Source organism: Mauremys mutica, chromosome 17, assembly GCF_020497125.1.
Source record: "Mauremys mutica isolate MM-2020 ecotype Southern chromosome 17, ASM2049712v1, whole genome shotgun sequence".
NCBI classification, from domain to species: Eukaryota; Metazoa; Chordata; order Testudines; family Geoemydidae; genus Mauremys; species Mauremys mutica.
Window position 1 is genome coordinate 21,002,006 of NC_059088.1, and position 25,301 is coordinate 21,027,306.

The following is a 25,301-nucleotide window of genomic DNA, read 5'->3' on the forward strand; positions in this document are numbered from 1 at the left end:
TGTACACAGGAGGGCTGCTACCCTTCCCTTCATAGTTATGACAGGGGCACTCGCTGATAAAGCCAGCTGCGTGAAGGAGTTTGTCTGTGAGTGGCAAGGGAGCAGTAAATCTCTAGGCATGCCCTTTAACTGCTTGGATTTGGAGATGGGGTTTGGGGGAATACTACGGGATTCGAGTTCGCTCTGTGTTTACCAGGAAGAAACGGTCCCGTGGGACAAGCACACAGTTTCTGGCTGGAAGAGAAGCTGGAAGAGAACCGTCACCCTCCGAGCTCTTCGGGGCAACGTGACCCTCAGTGCCGCTTGTCCTGTTTTGCATGATAATAAACTCATTGAGGCACAAAGTCATTTGCAAAAAACCCTTCACGCCAGGAAGTACTGGACGCTGGTAAGCCAGCAGTAGCAGCATATGCTGGCTACCTCTCTGCCTTGCTAGGAGCAATGCATGACCCTAAGGCCAGGTCTAAAATAGAAATTTAGGTCGGCATAACTATGTCGCTCACCGGTGTGCGAGCGGCACAGTTAAGTCAACCTAACTTCCCGTGTAGACAGCACTAGGCCAACAGGAGACTTCTTCCATCAACCTAGCTACCATCTCTCAGGAAAATGGATTATCTACAGCAGGGGTAGGCAACCTATGGCACGTGTGCCGAAGGCGGCACGTGAGCTGATTTTCAGTGGCACTCACACTGCCCGGGTCCTGGCCACCGGTCTGGGGGCTCTGCATTTTAATTTAATTTTAAATGAAGCTTCTTAAACATTTTAAAAACCTTATTTACTTTACAAACAACAATAGTTTATGGTTATATATTATAGACTTATAGAAAGAGACCTTCTAAAAACGGTAAAATGTATTCCTGGCACGCGAAACCTTAAATCAGAGTGAATAAATGAAGACTCGGCACCCCACTTCTGAAAGGTTGCCGACCCCTGATCTACAGCGATGGGACAACCCCTCCTGTCGGTGCAGGTCGTGTCTTCACAGAAGCAAAGCGGTGCCAGGGTAGCGTTTCAGTGTACACAAGCGCTCAGTGTCCCAGTGGTGTATGTTTCATGTGCCAGCCTGGCTTGGAGGGCCCCATGCCATCTGCCGCACTGGGATGTGTGAGAAGCTGGCGTGTTTGAGGAGGTGGCTGTCCCCTTCGATCACACGGCAGCTTCCGAGCGTTTCACAGCCACATCCCAGTTGGGGTCTAGCCCCTGTCCCTGCACTCACACACACAAGGTAACTGCTGCGGCAAGGGAAAGCACCAGGCCAGAGAAGCAGGTGGCAGCAAGCCCGCAGTCTAGCGCCAGCCTAGACTGGTGGTGATGGTCTGCAAAGAAGAAGGAAAAGGGTTGATTTACTCGAGGCTTCCCAGAGTGGTGGGGCGCAAACTGGTCTGCTGGCTCGTGGGGAGTCCCAGGATCTAGGCTAGCAAAGCTCCTGTTCAGCAGACGTTTTATCCCAGCCAGCTGGGGCTTCGCTGCCAGAGTCCCTGGCAGACGTTCTGCAGGTACATGCAGAGGACTGTTTCCATAGGGTGGGGGCCTCTGGGACCGTGTCGCTGTGACTGGGGGTTGTGTGTCTGCACTGCCGTGCCATGTTGTGCTGGCATTGCACAGAGCTGAGGCTCGTCCAGAGCTGCCCCTCGCCAGGATGTCACACTATTGGCATGTCATCAGCCCGCGCGGCACCCGAGCATCATGGTGCCATGGTGCCACGTTGTAGCATGGGGCCCGTGGAGCCACGGACCCGCCACGAGCAGGAACGGGGAGGCACGGGAAAGAGGGACGAGAGGCAGGGTGCTCCCAGTGGTTAGGACACTAGCCAGAGACTTGGGAGATCAAGGTTCAATTCCCTGTTCTGCCACAATCCCCCTAGGGGTAGGGCTGTCCTGCCATCAGGAGGTGGAACTGCAGCACGCATTGACACACCCAAGCGAGCTGACTGTAGCTAGCTCACGTACTGTGAAGTTGGCCTCCAGGGTCTCAGCTTATACAGCCCTGGCTGCCATGACTTCCATGGGCTGCAATCCCGCACACCGTGTGCAATGCAGACATCCTCTGTGTCGCTCTGTGCCTCAGTTTCCCAGCAGTGCAATGGGGTAGACAGCCCGGGCCAGCCACACAAGGGGGGTTGGGATTGAGGATGGGGAGCAGCTTAGATACTCTGGGAAGTGGGGGCTGTGTTTGTACATAGAAGGACCTGGCTCCCTGCTACACACATGCTGCCAGGTTCAGACAGGCCATATGGCGCCCACTGGGGGCGGGATGAGCCCAAATGGACACTCACTCTCAGGTTCTCTCCCCCCTGAGGCTGAATCCGAAAGACAAAGTGGCCCAGAGGCCTCTCCACCCAACACGTGTCTCCTCGCCTCTCCCTCCTACTTACCGCTGACCCAGAGCTGCACCTCCACAGACACACAGTCGTGGCCCAGGCCCACCCAGCAGGAGAAGTTCCCTTGGTCGGACGTCGTGACTCCGGCAAGGTGCAGGGTGGCGTCGCCATGGGCCAGCCCTGTGGCGTTAACCCACGTCCTGCCCTCGAAGGGTGGCCTGTAGTATAAGCGGCTCTCATTCCCATTGATGTTTTCTGTGTAGACGATGTTTTCTGTGTTGTTGGTCTGGCTCCGATAGTTCCACTGGACCTTTGGGGCCTTTCTGGGGTCGAGGACTGAGAAGGGGCAACTCATGGAGATGTTCTCCCCCACCTGGGCATGTAGCGAGGTGTTGGAGGTGTTCCCACACGGCTCAGCTGGGCACGCTAGGGAACAGCAGAGCAAAGTCACAACCATGGTGAGCAGGAGCCAGGTCTAACGCTGTTGGTACCCATCTGAAGCTGATCCTGACCAGGGCCTCTGGCTATATTGAGCCGTTCCTATGGCCTTGTCACCACCACCACCATACACCAGAACTACACCATCCCAGCGAGTCAATCCTATGGCCCTCGCCACAACCATACTACCAGAACTACACAGTCCCAGCACGTCAGTCCTATGCCCTCCCCCCCCACTATGCCACCAGAACGAACCAGTCCTATGGCCTTGTCACCACCACGGCACCAGAACTGCAACGTCCCAGTAAGCCAGTCAGCCTAGGGCTGTGCCCCTCTCCCCTCATCAAATAACTCCATGGAGAAGACACAGACGAAGCGACTGAATTAATGGCAACAGGATTTAATGCAACGACCCAAGCAGAACAGAGCTTACTGAAGCACTCCCGTTTCACCTGAAGGAGCCCTCCATGCTTTACCAGCCATGCACCCAGCCTGAGAGTCGCTCCAACCACCCCAGACAGGCAGCCGCCTCTGGATGGGACACGGCCACTGCTCATCAGTGCACAGCAACACCAAGCAAAATTAAGTGGAGAAGAAACCTGGGTCCAGGTGGGGGTAGGGGTGGGGGAAGGAGGCTGATCTGGGAATCAGGGCACTGGCATGAAGAGCTTGGCCTGGAGGAAAGGCACAAGGGGATCTGCAATGACCAGGGCTCACGTTCCTTGTCTCAAATCAGATAAAAAAAGCTAAAAGAGCTTGGGAACACTTATACAACAGACCCCGCTCGGTTAGAGAACTGCTGGGTCTAGAACCTGGTGCCCATGTTCATGCCAAATCGGATAGAGAAAAGGATGGACAACGCCACCTGTCATAAAAAGTGCCTAGATCCTATGTGATCGAGACTGACGGTGAAGAGCTCAGCAGAAACCATCAGCACCCACACTTTGTTCCTCAGCAGGAACAATCGACAGAGCAACTGCTACAGGTGGCAGATGCAGAACACGAAGAAGTCTCAAGGATTCCAAACTGACCACAGCCAGTCATAACTAACGGCCAGCCGCGTTCAGGTTCTGTAATTAGGAAACCAGCACGATTCAGAGACACTCAACAGCCTGACCCGTACTGAACTTCAAAGAGAGCGTGGCAGGGTAACTGTGAGAGCAGCAAAGAGTCTTGTGGCACCTTATAGACTAACAGACATTTTGGAGCATGAGCTTTCGTGGGTGAATACCCACTTCGTCGGATGCAAGGGTAACTGTGATAAATGGTGGGAATGTAGAATTTAAAAGGGGGAGACCTAATGGAACATTAAACTGTATTATACTGTTCAGCCATTAGGTGGCGCTGTGTGTAAAACACCTTATTTCAACTAGCCTCAGCCATGCCTGGCAGAGCATTAAAAGATCTTATGCGGATGAGCACAGCTGGGTGGGTAAGTGACCTCTGTGACCAGGACAGGGCTGGTTTGGGACAACAGCAACAAAATTCTGTTTCAAAGTGGCAGCCAACTCTAATATTAAGCTGCCTCCCAGGGAGATTGTGAGTTGATCGGGTACCACAGTGATGGGCCGGGCATAGGGACCTGAATAGAATAGAATAGAATAGAATAGAATAGAATAGAGGTGTTGTGAACTACTGCCTGCAGAGCACTCTCAGATCCCTGCGTGCTGGGCTCTAGAAGGAGACCGTGACCCACATGGGACCCCATCCCGATCCCACACAGGCAGAACAGCCGTGCGGTGACACGCCCAGTATTTACCTAGCTGCTGGAGAACTGTGACGAGGAATCCCAGGTGCAGCAGATCGCGCCCCATCTCCACCTGCTGTTATGGCAGCTCTGCTCCCCCTGACCTGAGAGAGGGAGAAAAAAGGCAGAAGGGGTCACTCCATGCAAACAGGAGGGGAACCTGGCCAAACCCCAAGCAAACTGCACCAGGGAGCCCCTCCCTCCAAGTTCAGAGACCGGGGACAGCTGCAGAGCTCAGACCCAGCCTGGGGAAGGACGTAGCTGGATCCTTAGAAGAATCTGGAGATAGCAGTGGGAGTTTTCCCTTCCTGCCTATCATCATTCCCTCCCCCACCCTCTCCAATAGGGCAGTGATTCCTCTCCGGCCCCTACCACCTTCCCTCCCCTCTTAACCCAGCAGAGGCTGACTGGGGCCAAATTCTCCTTGCTTCCTTCCTAGCTGGCAAAGCGAGACAAGGGAGTTCCCAGGATGGCTGCCCGGAGAAATTCCATCCAGCTGGCATCTGTCTCAATAGCTTATCAGTAATTTTTATCCTCTCTGAACAGGTTACAGATCATATGAGCAGGCTTGGAAAGTTTTTATTGTTATTAGTAAATGCTGATTTCGCCGGATGCTCCCAAACTACTGCAAAAACATTTCCAGTGATAATCACTGACATTGACAGAGAGGCAAAGTAAGAAAAAAGCTGCTTGAGAACATATTGGATACATTAGTGTAAATCACGATGTTCGCCAGCACTTGGAGCAGGGCCCTGTTTAGATGAGGGGGGGAGCTGGCCCCCAGCCCATGCTCCCTATAACATGTTTATCTTAGGAACAGGGAGGTGCTGAGGCGAGGACCCTGCGACTTCAAATTAAGGTGACCAGACAGCAAATGTGAAAAATCGGGACAGGGAGTGGGGGGTAATAGGAGCCTATATAAGAAAAAGACCCACAAATCAGGACTGTCCCTATAAAATCTGGACATCTGGTCACCCTACTTCAAATCACTGCCATTTCCCACAACTGTGACCATCTAAATCGATAAACCTCTACAAAATGCTTAAAATAACCATCAATCTTAGCCATAGAAATGGCCAAAAAATGAAAATCGAATTCTGCCAAGCCTCCATAGCAAATTGTCAACCATGCTAATCCATGGCGAACACCTGGTTCAAATCCAACAGCAGGTTCTCCCCTCCATTAAAGGTCAGAAACCGACCTGGAGCTGCCCCTGTGACCCGGCCTGAAAATGCCGCTAGGAACAAGCTAAACGCAGTGTCAACATTTAAAGAAAGCAAAGGGAAGCTGAGAGCATGAAGCCCCAGGCTGATCGGTTGGCATTTCTGGGGAACCAACAAGGCTACAACTACTGCATGCCTTCCTGTGGGACAGCTGGTCTTGCCCATTGCAGGGGGCAGGGGAGGATGAGTTGGTTTGAGGATTTCTCTTGAAAAATTAGTCAAGAAAAGTTTTGTATTTTTTAAATAAAAATTATGCCTGACTAAAGGAAGCGTCACCGAAAAGGCATTGGGAAATGGAAATATCAACTTACTAGGGATGTACTGAGGTACTGCAGTGATGATAGATAGATAGATTTAAGAATATAAGAACGGCCATACTGGGTCAGACCAATGGTCCATCTAGCCCAGCATCCTGTCTTCCGACAACAGCCAATGCCAGGTGCTTCAGAGGCAATGAACAGAACAGGCAACCATGGAGTGATCAATCCCCGCTTGTCCACTCCCAGCTTCTGGCAAACAGAGGCTAGGGAGGATGGGGTTGCCTCCCTGTCCATCCTGGACCTATCCTCCAGAAACGTATCGAGTTCTTTTTTGAACCCTGTTATAGTGTTGGCCTTCCCAACGTCTCTTGGCAAGGAGTTCCACAGATTGACTGTGCGTTGTATGAAAAAGTCCTTTCTTTTGTTTGTTTTAAGCCTGCTGCCTGTTAATTTCATTTAGAGACCCCTGTTCTTGTGTTATGAGGAGTAAATAAAAATTCTTTATTCGCTTTCTCCACACCAGTCAAGATTATATAAACCTCTATCATCTCTCTCCTTAGTCGTCTCTTTTCCAAGCTGAAAAGTCCCCGTCCTTTTAACCTCTTTTCATATAGAAGCTGTTCTATACCCCTAATCATTTTTGTTGCCCTTTTCTGTGCCCAGTCCAATGTATCTTTTCTGAGATGGGACAACCAGATCAGCACACAGCATTCAAGATGTGGATGTACCATGGATTTATATAGAGGTAATATGATATTTTCTGTCTTATTATCTAGCCTTCGTTTGCCAGAAGCTGGGAATGGGCGACAGGGGATGGATCACCTGCTCTGTCCATTCCTTCTGGGGCACCTGGCATTGGCCACTGTCAGAAGACAGGATATTGGGCTAGATGGATCTTTGCTCTGACCCAGTGTGGGTTTTCTTATGTAGCCCTTTCCTAATGGTTCCTAACATTTGCATGGGGATAGATAGATAGATAGATAGATAGATAGATAGATAGATAGATAGATAGATAGAGGGGGTGTATGGGGATAGATAGATAGATAGAGGGGGTGTATGGGGATAGATAGATAGATAGATAGAGGGGGTGTATGGGGATAGATAGATAGATAGATAGATAGATAGATAGATAGATAGATAGATAGATAGATAGATAGATAGATAGATAGAGGGGGTGTATGAGGATAGATAGATAGATAGATAGATAGATAGATAGATAGATAGATAGATAGATAGATAGATAGATAGATCTATCTCACCTGCAGGATGTTGTCCTCCGTTTCTCACAGATCACTGATCGCCACTGAGCAATGTGTTTCTCTTCTTTCTCTCCAACTCACACAGCCCATTCACCTCCCGGCCTCTACTGGCGTGTGACTTGGCATGTCAGTCCAGGTTGGCGAGGTTATAGTGGTGGACACCCTGAGTCACACCGCCCACAGCCCCTCGTCACTTCTGCACCAGACCCTTTATCATTAGCTTCTGTCACTGTTTCCCTCTGTGCACTTCCTGCACCACTTGAACAGCTCCATGTGCCATCTCCAGAATATACATCCCAAGTGCCAAATCCATCCTGGGGGTTATCTGAAGTGCCAGCAGACGAGCCCCACAGCCCAGCTACTGGAGCAAATGCAGCTCAGGCTGATAGGAACAGAGAGCTGTTCCCGTCCGATGGCAGCTGACCGGATCACTTGAAATGAGCTGGTGGCTCTCAGCCCAGTGCCTTGTGAACCCAGGGACCTCCTGCCCCTGCACAGAAAAGGGTCATGAGCCAGACCCATTACGGGTAGGGCTCAGCTTGACCTCATCTGCTTTCAGCGTAGTGGAAGTTGCTCCTTTGTGCGCCTGGTTAAGCAGATGTGGAATTTATCATAGTCATTAACTGGCTGTTTTAGAGGCTCCTGCCTGAGACCGGAGCCCAGTTGTTCTGGCCCTGCACAGACCCCAACCAGGATCAGGCCCCCATTGTTCCAGGTGCAGAACAGACCCTGGCTGAGACGAGTCCCCCATTTTGCTGGGTGTTGCACAGACACCGAGTGAGATCAGGGCCCTGTTGTGCTGCGTGCTGCACGCACACCATGGAAGTCCAGGCTGCAAGGCCCTTCCAGTCTATGAGAGACAGCAATCAGCTGGGGCAGACCACATGGAGGCAGCGTAGCTAGAACATACTCAGGATGAACTTTAACCGATGTAGATCCAAGCGGACCCCTAAGGGTGCCAGGAGAGAGGGTGGGTTTTTTGAGGGGATGGGGCTTGGAGATCAACGTCCCCGTAAACAGCAAAATGACACAAGGAGCCTTGAGTGGCTGCAAAGGCAGCCCCCGAGCATGTGGCTCCCGGGTGTTCAGGATCATGGCCCGGTGGAGAACCCAAGAACAATTCCATAGCTGACGGATCAAGCAGAGATCAAGGCTCCCCGTCCGCCCCCCGGCCTTGTGTCACTTTCGTTCTAAGGTTGGCTTGTGGGAGGAAGGAATTCGAGCTGAATCCACTTTCCTTGCATCTGGTTCTGCAGCAGGACTCTGGGGTTGATTAGCCGATTTCACAGTGAAACCGCTCTGCTCGCCCAGCAGACAGCCTGGGATCAGAACTCTCCCGCCCTGCTATCGCATGGACCGCCCACAGCTGGCTCTTGCTAGTGACGCTGAGCAGGCGAGGACCTAGAGGCCGGTGGAAGGGTGTCCTCTGGACCACAGAACTTGGACAGCGTCTCCTCTAAGCTGTAGCCCGAGGAGAGGGCGAGAGGGAACGGGTGATCACAGGGGAAGTTGAGGGGCCCAGACGTGTGTCCATCTGTGATCCAAAAGGCAGGACCTCTAAACAACACTGACCATTCACAACCACCAGGGCAATGCTGGAGCTCCTCCGGGCGCCTCCAGGGTAGCTCAGGTGGGACTTCCACCTGGGGCGGCCGGCACCATACCAACAGGCCAAGAAGCCCCACGAAAAGCAGCCTTGCCAGCTAGTGCCACACCGCGGCTGGGCTGGGATTTGTGAAGGGGCTGGTGGTCCTTGGGCCCCTTTGAATGCCAGCCTGAAGAACTGGGGCATGGCAGAGTCAGACCCGCTCCAGCCTGACTGGAGCCAGGGCCTGGGGCGCGGTGGAGACAAAGGCCCCAATCCGTTGCAGGCGGCGGGAGAGACAAGGGCAAGGGCATGATGGAGCGAAGGGGTGGGAGCCACGGGGCAGGAAGGTAGCATGTGGATGCAAACATCTTTCAGCCTGGTGCACTGAGCCCGCGTCTCCCTGCCCCTTGCACCCTTCACTCACCCAGCGCAGCGTGTGCCCGCCTGCACCAGTGTGCGATACGGTGCGTGCAAGTGCCCCCGGCACCTTACAATGCAATGCATGGGCTGTTTCCACCCGTGCGCCCTACGACATGTGGTGTCGTCCCTTTTTACACAAGGGCCAGGCAGGGTCCCAGCTGCTCTGACTGTCTTGTCCCCTCCCATCTGGCCCCCAGGCTCCCTGGTGCAGGCACCACTAATGCCACGTTGCTGTGGTTTGCTAGATGGACCAGTTCCAGGGCTCAGCTGACAAACAGCTCTCCCACCGTGTGGCACAGCCGCGGACCCTCCTCCGCCGTGTGGCACAGCCGTGGACCTTCCCCCGCCATGTGGCACAGCCCTGGATGCTCCCCCACCATGCAGCATGGTCCCAGACACTCATGTGCCACATGTCATGTCTCCAGATGCTCCCCCGGCACGTGGCATGGCCCAAGCACCAAGGCCAGCTGCTCACCCCCCTTCGAGGCCCAGACAGCTGCTTGGATGCTCCCAGGCTCCGGCGCGGAGTGGGGCCCCGTGTCTCTGGGCGGATCTCTGGCTCTGGCGAGAAAGCTGCTGCCTAACCTCAGCTGTGTCTGGGCGTTTCCATGGCTTGCTGCCTGCTCCCGAGGCCCAGCTCTCGAGGAAGGGAGCTGCTCGCACTGATGCAGCCAGGGGACCCAGGCAGCCCAGAGAAACCTTAGCGGCCCACCTGTGGCTCCTCAGGAGTTAATACACCTCTGCCCCGATATAACACCACCCGATAGAACACGAATTCGGATATAACGCAGTAAAGCAGCGCTCCGGGGGGGTGGGGCTGCACGCTCCGGCGGATCAAAGCAAGTTCGACATAACGCGGTTTCACCTATAACACAGTAAGATTTTTTGGCTCCCGAGGACAGCGTTATATCGGGGTAGGGGTGTTTGCGGCTCCTTGTACAGGCACCGACTCTGGGGCTGGAGCTACAGGCGCCAACTTTCCAATGTGCCAGGGAGTGGGGGGGGTGCTCACCCCTGGCCCTGCCATAGGTCCCGCCCCCACTCCCCCCTTCCTGCCCCCTCCCCTGAGCCTGCCGTGCCCTCGCTCCTCCCCCTCCGAGCCTCCTGCATGCCACGAAACAGCTGATCGGGAGGTGCAGGGAGGGAGGGGGAGGGGCTGATCGGCGGGGCTGCCGGTGGGCGGGAGGCGCTGGGAGCAGCGGGGTGAAGGGAGCTGATGGGGGACGGGTGACATATTACTGTGGCTCTTTGGCAATGTACATTGGTAAATTCTAGCTCCTTCTCAGGCTCAGGTTGGCCACCCCTGCTTTAAGCCTGTTGTGTGTACGTCTACACTGCAATTAAAAACCAGGGTCTGGCCTGTGCCAGCTGACTTAGACTCATGGGGCTTGGGCTAAGGAGTTGTTTAATTGCGGTGTAGATGTTTGGGCTCAGGCTGGAGCCCGGGCTCCAGGACCCTGCCAGGTGGGAACGTCTCAGGGCTCGGACTGTAGTCCAAGCCCGAACTTCTGCACCGCAATTAAACGACCCCTTGCCCTGAGCCCAAGTCAGCTGGCACAGGCCAGCTGCGGGTTTTTAACTGCAGCATAGGCGTACCACATAAGGCCAACAACACAGCATACCCACCAGTGGAAATCAATCAATGGGAAGTTACAGAGAAACAAGCGAGGCTGTTGTGTCTTTCAGAAAAATAGGGTCAGAGACAAGACCCGAATTTCTAAAGATTAAAAACCAACAGAATCACCTTTCAGGTCTTCTTTCTACATCAGTAGGAAACCAGAAGACAAATCCGTTTGTCCATCTACTACAGGTCATTTAATGAAAGTGTTGCGAAGAAATCTCAGGCAAGCAAAGAAATAGGGTTAGTGTACTTAATGACGCAGACTATTGCTTTTAGTCATTCTAAAAGTGTTACCAAAAGCAAAATGAACTAGACCTTCCGTTCTTCTTCCTTCCTACAGTCATCAAATACTGAGCATTTTAGCTCTGTAAAAAAAAAAAAAGAGTTTAAAAACATACAAGAACAAATACCCAGGGCCACCCAGAGGATTCAGGGGCCCCGGGGCAAAGCAATTTTGGGGGCTTCTTCCATAAAAAAAAGTTGCAATATTATAGAACACTGTATTCTCCTGGGGGCCCTTGCGGGGCCCAGGGCCTGGGGCAAATTGCCCCACTTCCCCCCCCCCCCTTTCTGGGCAGCCCTGCAAATATCATAATTACTTATTCAGTAACAGTTACGTTGATGGAAATGTCAAAAAGCACAAGATGTAACATTCTGCTAGGTGCGTCTCCAGAAGTATCAGTTTTGCAACTAGCCCTTTGTTCTATTTTGCAAAAAGTAGCGCGAAACTTGAAGCTGTAGTTTTCACTTGAACTAATTAGTTTCACAATTAGTTTCACAGGTCCATATCAGCGGCCCCAATGATTATCCTGAGCCTGCAAAGGTTGAGTCACATTCATAACTTTATGTGAGGGAACAGGTCCTACTGAATTCAACAAGCCTCTTCGTGAGCACAATGTTAAGCTAACACTTAGGTACGTGCAGGATCAGACGTCTAGATACAAACAATCGTCTGCAAAAATGTACTGCACACTTTTAAATACATAGCTATGGGGTTTTTGCTTTACTTCGTCATCCCAGGAGTAACCTCTGAAAAACACCCCTTGTTTTAGAAAAGAAAAAAGCAAATGCTTGGAAGGATGATGCCTTTGACAACTCTCTAAGGTGCCACAAGGACTCCTGTTCTTTTTGCGGATACAGACTAACACGGCTGCTACTCTGAAACCTGCCTTTGACCCTGTGATCTCTTTGAGAAGCAACTGTCCTTTAAGAACATAAGAACATAAGAAAGGCCGTACTGGGTCAGACCAAAGGTCCATCTAGCCCAGTATCTGTCTACCGACAGTGGCCAATGCCAGGTGCCCCTGCGGGAGTGAACCTAACAGGCAATGATCAAGTGATCTCTCTCCTGCCATCCATCTCCATCCTCTGACGAACAGAGGCTAGGGACACCATTCTTACCCATTCTGGCTAATAGCCATTTATGAACTTAGCCACCATGAATTTATCCAGTCCCCTTTTAAACATTGTTATAGTCCTAGCCTTCACAACCTCCTCAGGTAAGGAGTTCCACAAGTTGACTGTGCGCTGCGTGAAGAAGAACTTCGTTTTATTTGTTTTAAACCTGCTGCCTATTAATTTCATTTGGTGACCCCTAGTTCTTGTATTATGGGAATAAGTAAATAACTTTTCCTTATCCACTTTCTCAACATCACTCATGATTTTATATACCTCTATCATATCCCCCCTTAGTCTTCTCTTTTCCAAGCTGAAGAGTCCTAGCCTCTTTAATCTTTCCTCGTATGGGACCCTCTCTAAACCCCTAATCATTTTAGTTGCCCTTTTCTGAACCTTTTCTAGTGCTAGAATATCTTTTTTGAGGTGAGGAGACCACATCTGTACACAGTATTCGAGATGTGGGCGTACCATGGATTTATATAAGGGCAATAATATATTCTCAGTCTTATTCTCTATCCCCTTTTTAATGATACCTAACATCCTGTTTGCTTTTTTGACCGCCTGTTATGTTTGTACAGAGCCTCACTGCATGGGACATACGCAGTGATGAGCTGCCAAAATCTTAACAACCGGTTCCCTATAAAAAGTTCTGATTTAAGGGGGGGGGAAGCGGGGGAGGGGCTGGGGTGGGGGGACACATACTCGTGGGGCCGGGGGCCCCTGCAGGGCCTGGGGAAAATTGCCTCCCCCCAAGCGGCCCTGGAGCTTGCAGCGCCCCCTTACCTTGCCTGCAGCTCAAAGCAGCAGGACGACTCAGGAGCTCAGCTGAGCTGCCCAGCTGGTGCCAGCGGCTGGCCATGCTGCAGCTGGGGGGAAGTGGGGGAAGGGCCGAGGGAACCTCAGCCTCCCCAGCTGGGAATCCTGGGAGCAACAGGATGGTCCGGCCCACGGACTGGAGTTCCTTGCCCATCCCCTGGCCCTTTAACAACCGGTTCTCCACGGAGGTCTAATTTTAGCCACCGGTTCTTGGGAACTGGTGGGAACCGGCTCCAGCTCACCACTGGATATACGGAACAAATATGCCTTGATTGATTAATAACTACTGATTCCTTCTGGCCCTTACAAATTGGAAAGGCCGTCCACCACTGTTTATCCTAAAATAAGATCCACCTAGGGAGACAATAAGAAAATGGTTCATATCATGCGAGACACTTTGTCTAAGGACCCACAGTCAGGCTCAGGAATTCCAATTAAAATGATTAAATGAGAATATGGTTACATCTAGGCAAGAATCTCTCATAATTTGCATATGGATAAAACCTCTTTCTCCTTCTCAACCTACCTAAAAAGAACTCCAAGTTACCGTGTAAGGGTGACCCGCTGCTTTCCTATGCAAAGTGACCCATTGCACATTATGAGTGGATCAAGGAATGGTTGGGGAAGATGCATGGTAAGGAAATTAGAAATGTTGCTGTAAGACTGAAGGTTAAATTGAACAAAGTAACCGTTACACCAAGAAATTCAAGCAAAATGTTCACCCCAAACCAGGGGTGGCCAACCTGAGCCTGGGAAGGAGCCAGAATTTACCAATGCACATTGCCAAAGAGCCACAGTAATACATCAGCAGCCCCACATCAGCTCCTGCCCCTGCTCCCAGCGCCTCCCACCCACCGGCAGACCTGTCGGTCAGTGCCTCCCTGCACCTCCCCGATCAGCTGTTTCGTGGCGTGCAGGAGGCTCTGTGGGGGAGGGGGAGGAGTGGGGGCCTGTGTCAGGGCAGGGGGTTGAGCAGTGAGCACCCCCCTGGCACATTGGAAAGTTGGCACCTGTAGCTCCAGCCCTGGAGTCGGTGCCTATACAAGGAGCTGCATATTAACTTCTGAAGAGCCGCACGAGGCTCCGGAGCCACAGGTTGGCCACCCCTGCCCCAAACTACACATTGTTTTCTTTGTAACTCAAATAATCTGTCTTTCACCCCATATCAGACTTTGCCCATTCGTTTGCCTTGTGAGTCAGATCTACATCCTTCTGTATGTGGAAAACATACGGTTACCTTATGTCTGTATTTTTCCAGACATGTCCGGCTTTTTGGTTTTTAAATCACCGTCCGGGAGGAATTTTTAAATAGCTAAAAACGTCCGGGATTTTGCCACATCGGTCGGGACGCCCTTTGTCCCGATATCGGGAACTGCTCACCTCACCATGTGCACCAAAGTCCCAGGGCTGGCAGTGCTTCCTGGGGCAGCTCCCGGCGCCCGCCCGCCGGCAGGAGCCTGCATTGTGGGCGGCCCCTAGGCACAGAGGCGGAGGGGCTCCCCACGTGCTGCACCGGCTCCCTCCTGCCCAGTAAAATAGTAAAACTATTTCCCCATGCTTCTCTCCCCCACTCCTCCCCTGTCAGTTCCTTGTATCTCCTTGTCAAGTGCTGGAAATGGGCCATTTTCATACCACTACAAACGGTTCTTTTTCTCTCCTGCTGACAACAGCTCACCTTAACTGATCACTCTGCTTATAATGTGCATGGTAACACCCATTGTTTCATGTTCCCTGTGTATATATATATATATCTTCCTACTGTATTTTCCACTACATGCATCCGATGAAGTGGGCTGTAGCCCGCGAAAGCTTATGCTCCAATAAATTTGTTCGTCTCTAAGGTGCCACAAGGACTCCTGTTCTTTTTGCGGATACAGACTAACACGGCTGCTATTCTGAACCCTGAACTAAAGTAGTGGTCGAGCCTTGCTGATATAAAGCAAAGTGAGGGAAGTCAGGCTGTGAGCGGACATCAGGCCCTGTTACAAAATACACCTGCTTGCCAGCTCACAGAACCTGGCACGAACAGGGCTGGTGCAGACATGCCAAACCCACAAAAAACCCAAAAATTGGGCTTGGTTTTGGCTTAATTGGCTTGTAAGTTGCTTGTTGGCTAGTTTGTGGCTTGTGGTTTGTTGTTTGTTTGGCTTGTAGCTTGTTGCTTCTGGTTTTTTTGATTGGCTCCTGGCAAGCAGGGGGAAGGGGTAAGCAGGGTGTAACCCTGCCTTAGTGGGTCACAACTGAGGCTGCCAAATTCAGGGTGAACTGCTGAGAAATAGGGCAAACACAACCCAAAACTTGGGGTTATTCTTTTATAAGATTTACCAAACAAGCCACAAAAGTAAACTCCTGTTTCACCACACTGGCTAACAAGAAAACAAAGGCAGTTCCCTCAGCCATCCCAGTTCTTATATCACCACCAAAAACACTGGATTCAGAATTGAGTGGTCCTTTGCAACCAATCTCATCAAATAATAGGTCCTTCTGATCCCAAAGGACCAGCCACACACCCAGGTTAATATATAACTTAGATCTTACCCTAAAAATCATGCTGGTGCCAATCCTTTAGTATCTAAAATCTAAAGGTTTATTGAAAAAGAAAGAAAGAAAGAAAGAAAGGTGAGAGTTAAAATTGGTTAAAGGAATCAATTGCACAGTAATGGCAAAGTTCTTGGTTCAAGCTTGTAGCAGTGGTGGAATAAACTGCTGCTTAAGTCAAGACTCTGGAGTACAGCCACAGCTTGGATGGGTCATTCAGTCCTTTGTTCAGAGCTTTGGTTTGTAGCAAAGATCCTCCAGAGGTAAGAAGCAGAACTGGAGACAAAATGGAGGTGTTTCCAGGGCCTTTTATAGCTTTTGCGATGTGGTGGGCATCCCATTGTTCTTGCTGTGGAAAATTACAGCAACAAGATGGAGTTTGAAGTCACATGGGCAAGTCACATGTTCATGCCCAATTTTCCTCAGCTATTGCCGGAAGCCATTACCTACACTCCAGACAGCACGCTTACATGACAGTCCACTCAGGGTAGATGGGCATCTCCCATGGTCCATCGTCAACCAAGTGTTTCTTGATGAACCACTTACTTTGAATAGTCCCTCCAAGATGTGCTGGCTAGCTACCTTGTGGGTGGTACCTCAGCAGCCAACATTTGAAATCCAGATATAGAGCCAATACTTACAACTTCAAATACAAAAATGATACGTGCATCCACGGAGCATAATCATAACCAGCAAATCATAACCTTTTCATAGACACCTCACTTGACAAACTTTGTACAATATTTGCTGCAAATATAGAACAGTGGTTGCAACAATGATCTACAGGGTCATATTTTAATCAGATAACATCACACAGGGGCAAGGGGGGGAGAGAGTCAGGGGTGCACAGTGGGCCCACCACAGTCCCAGACTGCACACCGGGGGGATCTAGTCACATAGAGTGTTGGGGGTTCTTAAGGGTTGGCTTGTTTTGAAATGGGATTGAAGCTTGATTTTTGGCTTATTGTGAAAGTCGGGGCGTTTATTTACCGTGCGAAAGTTGGCAGCTGTGGGCTGGTATTGCAAAAACACACACACATTCCTAGGAAGTGCTAGGCACCGGCCACTCCCGCAAACACATTCCAGAAGGGTGGTACTGGAACCCCCCGACACCAAGCATGGTACAAACACCCTCCCCAAAGATGACAGGGACACGTAGACCACCTCTTAAAGATAAGGTCAAGATGACAGGGTGATGAATAGAGATGTTTTGAGCGATCGAACATATAATGCAAAGCTAAGCACATCAGGGGGCAACACTTGTATCAGTTTATAAAGAGGGATTGTCCTTGGCCAGCCAATCACTGAGCTGAGGCTAATGTCTGCGGCATACATGTATGAAGTGTCCTCGGAGCAGTAGACGCTCAGTGTTACGAGCACCTCGGGAAAGGAGGCGAGCATCGTGGTTGTGCTTTCAAAAGCTGACAACTGAACATTGACTTAATTCAGCTTTGAAACTACTGTGCAGAAGAAAAATGCTGCTTTTAACCATCTTCATTTAAATGAAACAAGCACAGAAACAGTTTCCTCACCTTGGCGAATCTTTTTTTTTTAAACTTTCTTTTTTTTTTTTTAGTAGTTTATGTTTAAAACAGCACTGCACGGTATTTGCATTTTTGGGGGGTCTCTGCCGCCTAATTGCGTACTTCCAGTTCCAAGTGAGGTGTGTGCTTGACCGGTCATTTCCTAAGCCTGAGGTTCTCCAGTATAGGGCACTAGTACGGTGCTTTGTTGACAATAAACCGGGCTGGGTGCTGTCACTGCAAATCAAGTCTGGTGGTCGTATTGGGCAGTTTGATCGGTGCCTGCTATACGAGCTGCCTGGTTAGAGCAATGCAGCACCTTCCTCCTGCAACCCCACCCCCTGCCCCAGCCTCACCCCCTCCTGCACCCCCGCCCCCTGCCCCAGCCCAGAACCTGCACCCAAACTCCAGCCCAGAGCCTGCACCCCTCACCCCCTCCTGCATCCCCAGCCCGGAACCTGCTCCCAGCACCCAAACTCCATCCCAGAGCCTGCATCCCAGACCCCTTGCTCCATGACAGTGCCTCGCGTGCTGGGGTTGCTGGGCTGCCCCCCCCCCCCCGTACAGGGCTACCCGGGGGGGGGCAAGTGGAGCAATTTACCCCAGGCCCCACAGGGGCCCCCATGAGAATACAGTATTCTATAGTATTGCAACTTTTTTTTATGGAAGAGGCCCTAAAAATTGTTTTGCCCCCGGCCCCCTGAATCCTCTGGGTGGCCCTGCCCCCGGAGCTGCACCAGTGCCAGACGCAGTGATTTACGGGTTGTGGTGCACTGTGTCCAAGTTCACATGGCGTTCTGGGCAAATTTGTCTGCCCCTTGGCCAGTCCCCAAGATTCCCAGGGCGCTAGTCCAGAATCCCACACTGCTTCTGGGAATGACCTTCCTGAAGTCTATGCTGTTATCAGAGGCAACAGCCCTGCCGTCTGCACAGCCCAGAAACAGCCAGGGCCAGCAACTTCCCTTTGCAAATGGAGCACTTGCCTTTGCAGAGAAAACTGAGGCCCCTCTGATAGCAAGGCCCAGCGATAAGGGCGATCCGGACCAGAAAATGCTCCACAGGGTTTATACTGCCCACCCCTGTTACCAGATTTGCCCATTATTTTGGGGTAGGCTCATTTATTAGGTTTCAGAGTAGCAGCTGTGTTAGTCTGTATCCGCAAAAAGAACAGGAGTCCTTGTGGCACCTTAGAGACTAACAAATATATTTGGGCATAAGCTTTCGTGGGCTAAAACCCACTTCATTGGATGCATGCAGTGGAAAATACAGTAGATAGATAGATAGATAGATAGATAACATAAAACAATGGGTGTTACCATACACACTATAACGAGAGTGATCGGTTAGGGTGAGCTATTACCAGCAGGAGAGAAAAAAAACTTTTTGTAGTGGTAATCAGAATGGCCCATTTCCAGCAGTTGACAAGAAGGTGTGTTTATTCCGTCCTCCCACCTACGGTTCCTCAAACCTTCTTGTCAACTGCTGGAAATGGGCCATTCTGATTACCACTACAAAAAGTTTTTTTTCCTCTCCTGCTGGTAATAGCTCACCCTAACTGATCACTCTCGTTATAGTGTGTATGGTAACACCCATTGTTTTATGTTCTCTGTGTGTGTGTGTGTGTGTGTGTGTCTTCCTACTGTATTTTCCACTGCATGCATCCAATGAAGTGGGTTTTAGCCCACGAAAGCTTATGCCCAAATACATTTGTTAGTCTCTAAGGTGCCACAAGGCCTCCTGTTCATTTATTAGGGTTACTTTTCTGCGGGGTAGGGTTCTGTAATGCTGTCAGTGTTCTGCTTGTGTCACTTGTGTTCTCACACGGAGCTCTGCTTCTCCCTTCTGCAAGTTCCCTCCCAATGGAGCTGTCCTGCAGGACCTAGGTTCCCCAGGGCTCCGTTCTTCCAGCCCCAGAGTCAGCCAAACACCCCCCCACCCATTAACAGAGCGCGGCTGGTTAATCAGGACTCCCAAGCTGGCCCCTTATATGTCCCTGGACTCAGCAGGCTGGGTCGAGCAGCACTTCCAAGCTGTCACCCTCATACGTCCCAGGTTCAGCACGTCCCTATCCCCACTTTCACGTTCCAATTGTTCTGGCACTAACCCCCTTGATGAGCAAACTCCCCAGGATTTTTGGGTGCTGCAGGGAGCTTTAGCTTAGGTACGAGGAGCGTTGCTGCAGAGCGAATGGGGAAGCCAAAAAACACCCCGGGGGGGGGGGGGGGGAGAGAGAGAAGCAACCAGCTTAACCATGAAAGTGATTTATTGCCAGGTAATAACCACAGGGGAACCAACCAAACAAAACAGTTATATTAAATCTAACTGAAACTTGGTTATAAAAGTCAAGGTTTAGAAAACTAGACCTGATCACACAAGTCAGGTCAGAAGGCTACACCCAGAGAGAGAGAGATAGAGCTGGGTTCTCACCACGCCGTGAAGCTTCAATCGATTGGGGGTCCCAGGTGTGATGGTAGCTGAGGGTCCTGAGTGCTGGAGACAGGCAGAGCCCCCAGCACCATCAGTCAGGAGAAGATGAAGTCCCAATGGAACTGATGCAGGTGTTGGATCCAGGCATCAGAGCACTTACTTGAGCATGGATAGGGGGCGTTTTTTGGAGGGAAACAACAATGGTTGGAGGGAAAACACTAGATTTGTTTATGGGTAAACTGATGGCTCAAGGGAGGATACCAGAGTTGTTTTGTTCAGGCTAGACAATAGGAACTGCTCATTCCTGGCTATGGGAGGTGTTTTTTCGAGGGAGCTCACAATGCAGTTAGGCAGCTTCAGTATTTTGGATACCAGTAAAGGATTCATTACTAGAATTGGTCGGATAAGCACTGAGCTGGGTGTGTGCAGGCGTAGGCTCATTAACATCTGGAGCAGAGATCCCCCAGAGTTCAGTGCGGTTCTTGCCTTGGAACCGCTGTTCTCCAGTCTGTAAGCTAATGGGGATGCCTCCCTGTCCCATCCTTGATGCAAATGAGCCTAGGGGAGTTGCCTTAATCCGGTCACCCTTGGCCGGAGGGGTTTTGGGGTGTCTCCCACGGCCTTTTCATTGCTTTTTGTAAATCTTTCTTCTGATCAGCTTTGGTTCAAGCAGAGGCTGGGGCGAGGAAGGTCTTTCGTGAGCCAGACAGGCTGGGTACTGCGCCCTGGTTCCCCAAGAACACAGAGCTGACAGGTAACACCAATGCAGATGCACAACGAGGGAAGTAAACGGACCATTTAAAAAGAATTTTATAAATACAGACATTACAGATAAAGACCCAGCTCACCAGCCAGCCCCAAGCGAGGCCCCGGTTGCTGACCCTCAGTCCTCCAGGCCGCGGAAAGCGTTCTGCATTTCCTCGTTCAGCTGGGCGTAATCGGCCTTAATCTTTGCTTCGCCGTCCTTCACTGGATCCTTGGAAAGGAGAGAGGTGGAGAGACGAGCGTGGGTGGTTAGAAAACCCCTTCGACTCAAGCCAGACCAGAAAGGCCAGGGAAGGAACAAAGGGGACTTGGGGCTCAGCTGTTAGTACCGTAACGCCTCACTTAACGTCGTCCCGGTTAACGTTGTTTCGCTGGTACGTTGCTGATCACTTACAGAACATGCTCGTTGAAAGTTGCGCCTTGCTCCCTTATAACATGGTTTGGCAGCCACCTGCTTTGTCCACTGCTTGCAGGAAGAGCAGCTGGTTGCAGCTAGCTGGTGGGGGCTTGGAACCAGGGTTGACCGGAAGCCCCCCATCAGCTTCCCCACGTGATGGTAGTGGGATTGGCCCCTCTGGGAATTTAGCCCCATCGGGAAACATCTTGAGTCAGGCTCCCGAAAAGCCCAGGCAGCCGAATCAGCAGCTACGTCTGATGATGCAGCTGAGCTGCCTGGTGAAGGGATGGACACACTGTGACACTAAGGGTGTCAGAGCTTAGCGCCAATGAGCCCAACCCCTGGAGCCAGCAGGGGACACCCGCCCGAGAGAGGGCCCAGTGCAAACCCAGCAGGGACCCCAGAGTTTGGCCGAGAGACGATTCCCCCAATACTCAGGCTGTGCCAGCCTTGCTCCCCGGCCAGCGCCGGCTCCCACCAGGCTCCAGCGCAGCTCTAGGGGAGCAATCCAGCACGGCTCAGGACCAAGGGCCCGGCCCCATGGAGTCAGGGGCCAAACTCCCATGGCGGGCAGGCTCAGACCCTGAGCACTGCAGCAGCGGGCGCGATCAGCATGGCCACGGGCGAAGGCCTCATGCCAATCCAGGGTATCACCCCTGCACCCACCACCAGGGTACTGGGTGCTGGATGTACCAGTGAGCCTATCCAGCCAGGACAACAGGCCTTGGACTTCAACAGAAGGAGGATCAGGCCCTGAAATTGTAGCACAAAGAGACCCAGGCCTTGTAGAGGGAGGACAGTGAGTTCCTCCACAGTGCAGGGACAGACCCCAGCCCTTGGAATGAGGCCTAGTGGGTGGAGCACTGCCTGGGCCTCAGGGTACCTGGCTTCTATTTCCAGCTCTGCCACGGGCTTGCTGGGTGACCTTGGGCAAGTCCCTTCCCCTCCCTGCACCTCAGTTTCCCCCTCTGTACAATGGGGATAATGATCCTTGTCTCCTTTGCTAAGCACTTTGAGATGCATTAGATGGTTGGTGTCATTGCAGGGCCCTGCAGGCTGCAGGGCTGGACAAAGGCACAGGTTTGACCGGCCCCCGGCCAGGGCTCTTGCTACATGCTGGTGACGGGATCTCAGCCCTCATGGCTGACCCGAGTGTAACCACAGCAGCGACGCCTGCCTCAGTCTGCAGAGAGCCTGAGACAACCATCCGCTGTGCCCCACAGCTCCCCAGCAGAGGGCTCGGGGTGGGGTGGGAGGAGCTCTTTCATCAGGTTCTGCTGGTGGGATGCTGACAGGTCCCTGCCCCGAACTCTGCGTAGGTGGGTGTGGGGTTGGGTCCTCCCTCCTCTGGGACAGACCCAACCACCTGGAGGCAGGGAGGGTGGTCTGGGGAGGGGGATACCTTGGTTGCCCAAACAGGGGAAGTGAGAGAACCCCGTGTCCAGCATGCGGCTCTTGTACATGTCCCCACCCACAACTTCCTAAAGCAGGACCAGGCCATGGTTTTGAGGTGGGGCCACAGCAAAGGGGTGGGGCCAAAGGGAACCCCCCCAACATGGGGGTGTGACTAAGGCCTTGGATGGCATCTCTGTCCTGGGAGGTGACAGTCCGGTCACGCAGCACTGGACTGAGTGACTCCAGCATGTCAGCAGGGAAGCGAGAGCGCGGTTCCTCGGGTCAACACTCCTGGTAGTGAGTGATCTGGAGTCACAGCCGGATCTCGCAGTGCTCAGACAGCTAAGTACAGAAACTGCAGGTGGAAGGAAGGGGGATGCATGCAAGGGGAGTGTGGGGTGGAAGGGTAGGTAGGTGGAGGGCTGGCTGGCTGGGTAGGTAGACGGTTGGATGGATGGGTGGAAGAATGGATGGACAGGTCAGTGGATGGAGGGATGGATAGGTTGGTGGATAGCTGGATGGATTGATGGAGTGTGGGTGGATGGATGAATGGAAGGATGGATGGATGAGATGATTGGTGGAAGGATGCATGGATGGACAGGCCAGTGGCTAGATGGATGGATGGATGCAGTGTAGGTGAATGATGGGTGGAAGGATGGATGGACAGAAGGATGAGCTGGTCAGTGGATGGATGAATGGAAGGATGAGCTGGTCAATGGATGAATCGATGAAGTATGGATGGATGGATGGAAGGATGGATGGAGGATGGATGGACAGCAGGATGAGCTGGTCAATGGATGGATGAATGGAGGATGGGTGGATGGAAGGATGAGCTGGTCAGTGAATGGATGGATGAATCGATGAAGTGTGGGTGGGGTGGACGGATGGAGCGTGGCTGGATGGATCTGAAAGCCATGCAGCACCAGCCCTTATGGAGCAGTTTAATTAGCTAACACACTGTTAACCCCTTCAGCCCCAGAGCCAAGTGCCCAGGCAATAACATGCCAGCACAGAGCTAGGGCTGGCCAGCGCCTCACCTTGAACTTCATGGAGCTCAGCTTGTACATGATGTCCCCAAGGCTCTCACGGATCACGGCCCAGGTGATCTTGTTCTCAGACTGGGCCGTGGACTCCACCGCGTGCTGGGCCATGTCATAGAAGGCGATCATGTTCTGCAGCATCCCCACCGTCTTGTAGAAGGGGCAGAACCTGCCACGGCAGAGACAGGGACAGCCCAGGGATGTCAGGGAGCCTCTGGAGCAGCCCCAAGGACACAGCACCAGAGCTGCTCCCTGATGTCAGCCTTGCCCCAGAGCACGGACGTCCTGGAGCAGCGAGCAGCTCCAGGGGGGGGCGGGGGTCAATCAACAACAGAGAGTGCTCAAGGTGGGGAGGGAGCTAGAGAAGGAGGCTCCCATCTGCAGTGAGGGACCCCATGGAGATCTTGAGGGGGCAGCTCTGCCAGCCGGGGCTCCAGGGCCATTCTCAACGCCCAGTTCCTCCCCCAGGTCAGAGCCCTTCCCGGTCAACATGAGCCCATCACGGCCTCTCTCATCACCCCAGTAGGTCCTTTGGCCCCGGTCCCTGCTTCACCCCTCACACCCATTTCTACCCCATCTGTGCCAGTAGAAGCAAGAGGAGAGTTGCTCCCACTCTGCTAAACCCAGCTGATTCTGGGGTGCGGCACATCAATGCCCAGCAGTCATTTAGGACAGGAAGTGAAGAATGCCTTCTTCAGCTGGAACCGCTGGGCCACTTGAGGTAGGGGGAAGGGAGCGAGTTCTAGAGATAACCCAGTGAGCCAGTGCCCAGGCGCTACTGTGACAGATGGAGGTAAGGCTTGGGGGGAGAGCGAGAGATGGAGGGATACAGGGACAGAGAGCAATGGGGGTGTATGGGGATGGATGGAGTGCGATGGGGATGGACGGAGCGCAAAGGGGGTGGATGGGGACGGACAGAGCGCAATGGGGGTGGACGGGGACGGACAGAGCGCGATGGAGGTGGATGGGGACAGACAGAGCTCGAAGAGGGTGGACCGGGACGGAGGGAGCGCGACGGGGGTGGATGAGGACGGACAGAGTGTGATGGGGGTGGACAGGGCTGGATGGAGAGCGATGGTGGTGAACCGGGACAGACAGAGAGCAATGGGGGTAGATGGGGACGGACGGAGCGTGATGGAGGTGGACGGGGATGGACGGAGCGCGATGGAGGTGGACGGGGACAGACAGAGCTCGAAGAGGGTGGACCGGGACGGAGGGAGCACGATGGGGGTGGATGAGGACGGACAGAGCATGATGGGGGTGGACGGGGATGAATGTAGAGTGGCCAGGGGCTGTGGCTGTGGGGCAGACTGGGGGCTGTGGTTGTGGGGCAGGCTGGGGGCCGGGGCAGCTGGTACCTGTCGTAGGAGGAGTAGCCATTCTGCTGCAGGAAGTCGTCCTTAATCAGCTTGGCCACCTCCAGCGTGATCTTGTCAGACTCGGCCAGAGAGGCCTGTGGGGAGAGCACGGGGGGCATGATGGACACAGCTCAGCCCTCCCCCATCCCTTTCCCTCTCCTCCCCGCTTTGCTCTCCTGTTGTAACTATGCAAAGTGTGGGCCGTTAATGGTGGCTTGGACTCTTGATGGCTCCCATTGAGTAGGACAAATGGTTGTACCTGGCTCTGTTTACTTGTAAGCCTTCCTCTGGTCCTGTGAGTCAGGCCAGGAAGAATGGAGGCTTGGGGGTCTCACAGGGCATGTGACCATGTCACCTGGTACTGGAATCCATCTTAAACCTGGTGCTTTTCCATTGAGAAGGAGGGGTGGGGACCCAGCGAGACAAAGGATTCCCGCCTTGTGCCAAAACTATAAAAGGGGGTGGGGGGGACAGGACAAAGGGGGCTGCCAGTCTGGAGAAATCCCCTAGTTACCCCCTGAGCTGGAACTAACAAGGGCTGTGCCAGGGGAAAGGATTGGGCCCAGACTAAGAAGGAGTCTAGTCTGTGAAAGAAGCTTATTGGAACATCTCTGAGGGTGAGATTTACCTGTATTCAGCTTCTTCTTCAAGGCTTAGACTCACGTGTTGTGTTTTATTTTGCTTGGTAACTTACGTTGTTCTGTCTGTTATTACTTGAAACCACTTAAATCCTACTTTTTATACTTGTTAAAATCACTTTTGTTTATT

At 52.4% G+C, this 25,301-nt stretch overlaps 2 protein-coding genes across 6 annotated transcripts in view; both read right to left on the minus strand.

Annotated features, from left to right (window-relative positions):
• Positions 1 to 817: 817 nt before the first annotated feature.
• Positions 818 to 9,712, minus strand: LOC123351783 (junctional adhesion molecule-like). 4 transcript variants are annotated; one of them, XM_044991415.1, is made up of 4 exons: positions 9,659 to 9,712; positions 4,518 to 4,609; positions 2,375 to 2,746; positions 818 to 1,316 (listed from the first exon to the last, which is right to left on the minus strand). In XM_044991415.1, the coding sequence occupies exons 2-4, from the start codon at positions 4,570 to 4,572 to the stop codon at positions 1,213 to 1,215; spliced, it is 531 nt and encodes a 176-aa protein (XP_044847350.1). In that variant the 5' UTR covers positions 4,573 to 4,609; positions 9,659 to 9,712; the 3' UTR covers positions 818 to 1,212. The 4 variants fall into 4 exon arrangements, with proteins under 4 accessions (XP_044847350.1, XP_044847347.1, XP_044847348.1 ...); XM_044991412.1 differs by lacking the exon at positions 9,659 to 9,712 and adding an exon at positions 7,248 to 7,713; XM_044991413.1 differs by lacking the exon at positions 9,659 to 9,712 and adding an exon at positions 4,914 to 5,164.
• Positions 9,713 to 15,715: 6,003 nt separating this feature from the next.
• The window catches only part of LOC123351736 (V-type proton ATPase catalytic subunit A-like), a 36,158-nt gene continuing 26,572 nt past the window's right edge, over positions 15,716 to 25,301 (minus strand). Inside the window, exons 13-16 of one of the 2 annotated variants that reach the window (XM_044991330.1) lie at positions 24,534 to 24,628; positions 23,173 to 23,344; positions 20,427 to 20,554; positions 15,716 to 15,977 (exon numbers count right to left, since the gene is read on the minus strand). In XM_044991330.1, coding sequence (XP_044847265.1) covers positions 20,462 to 20,554; positions 23,173 to 23,344; positions 24,534 to 24,628 — 360 coding nt within the window. In that variant the 3' untranslated portion in view covers positions 15,716 to 15,977; positions 20,427 to 20,461. Of the gene's footprint in view, positions 15,978 to 19,958; positions 20,555 to 23,172; positions 23,345 to 24,533; positions 24,629 to 25,301 lie in introns of those variants that run through there. The other variant, XM_044991329.1, reaches the window with a different exon arrangement.

Excerpts from the sequence above, each read along its gene's own strand:
- LOC123351783 (XM_044991415.1), bottom strand. The coding sequence starts at position 4,572 with ATGGGGCGCGATCTGCTGCACCTGGGATTCCTCGTCACAGTTCTCCAG. Across the intron at positions 2,747-4,517 it reads CACAGTTCTCCAGCAGCTAG|CGTGCCCAGCTGAGCCGTGT; the intron begins GTAAATACTGGG and ends GCTGTTCCCTAG. Across the intron at positions 1,317-2,374 it reads GGTGCAGCTCTGGGTCAGCG|ACCATCACCACCAGTCTAGG; the intron begins GTAAGTAGGAGG and ends TCTTCTTTGCAG.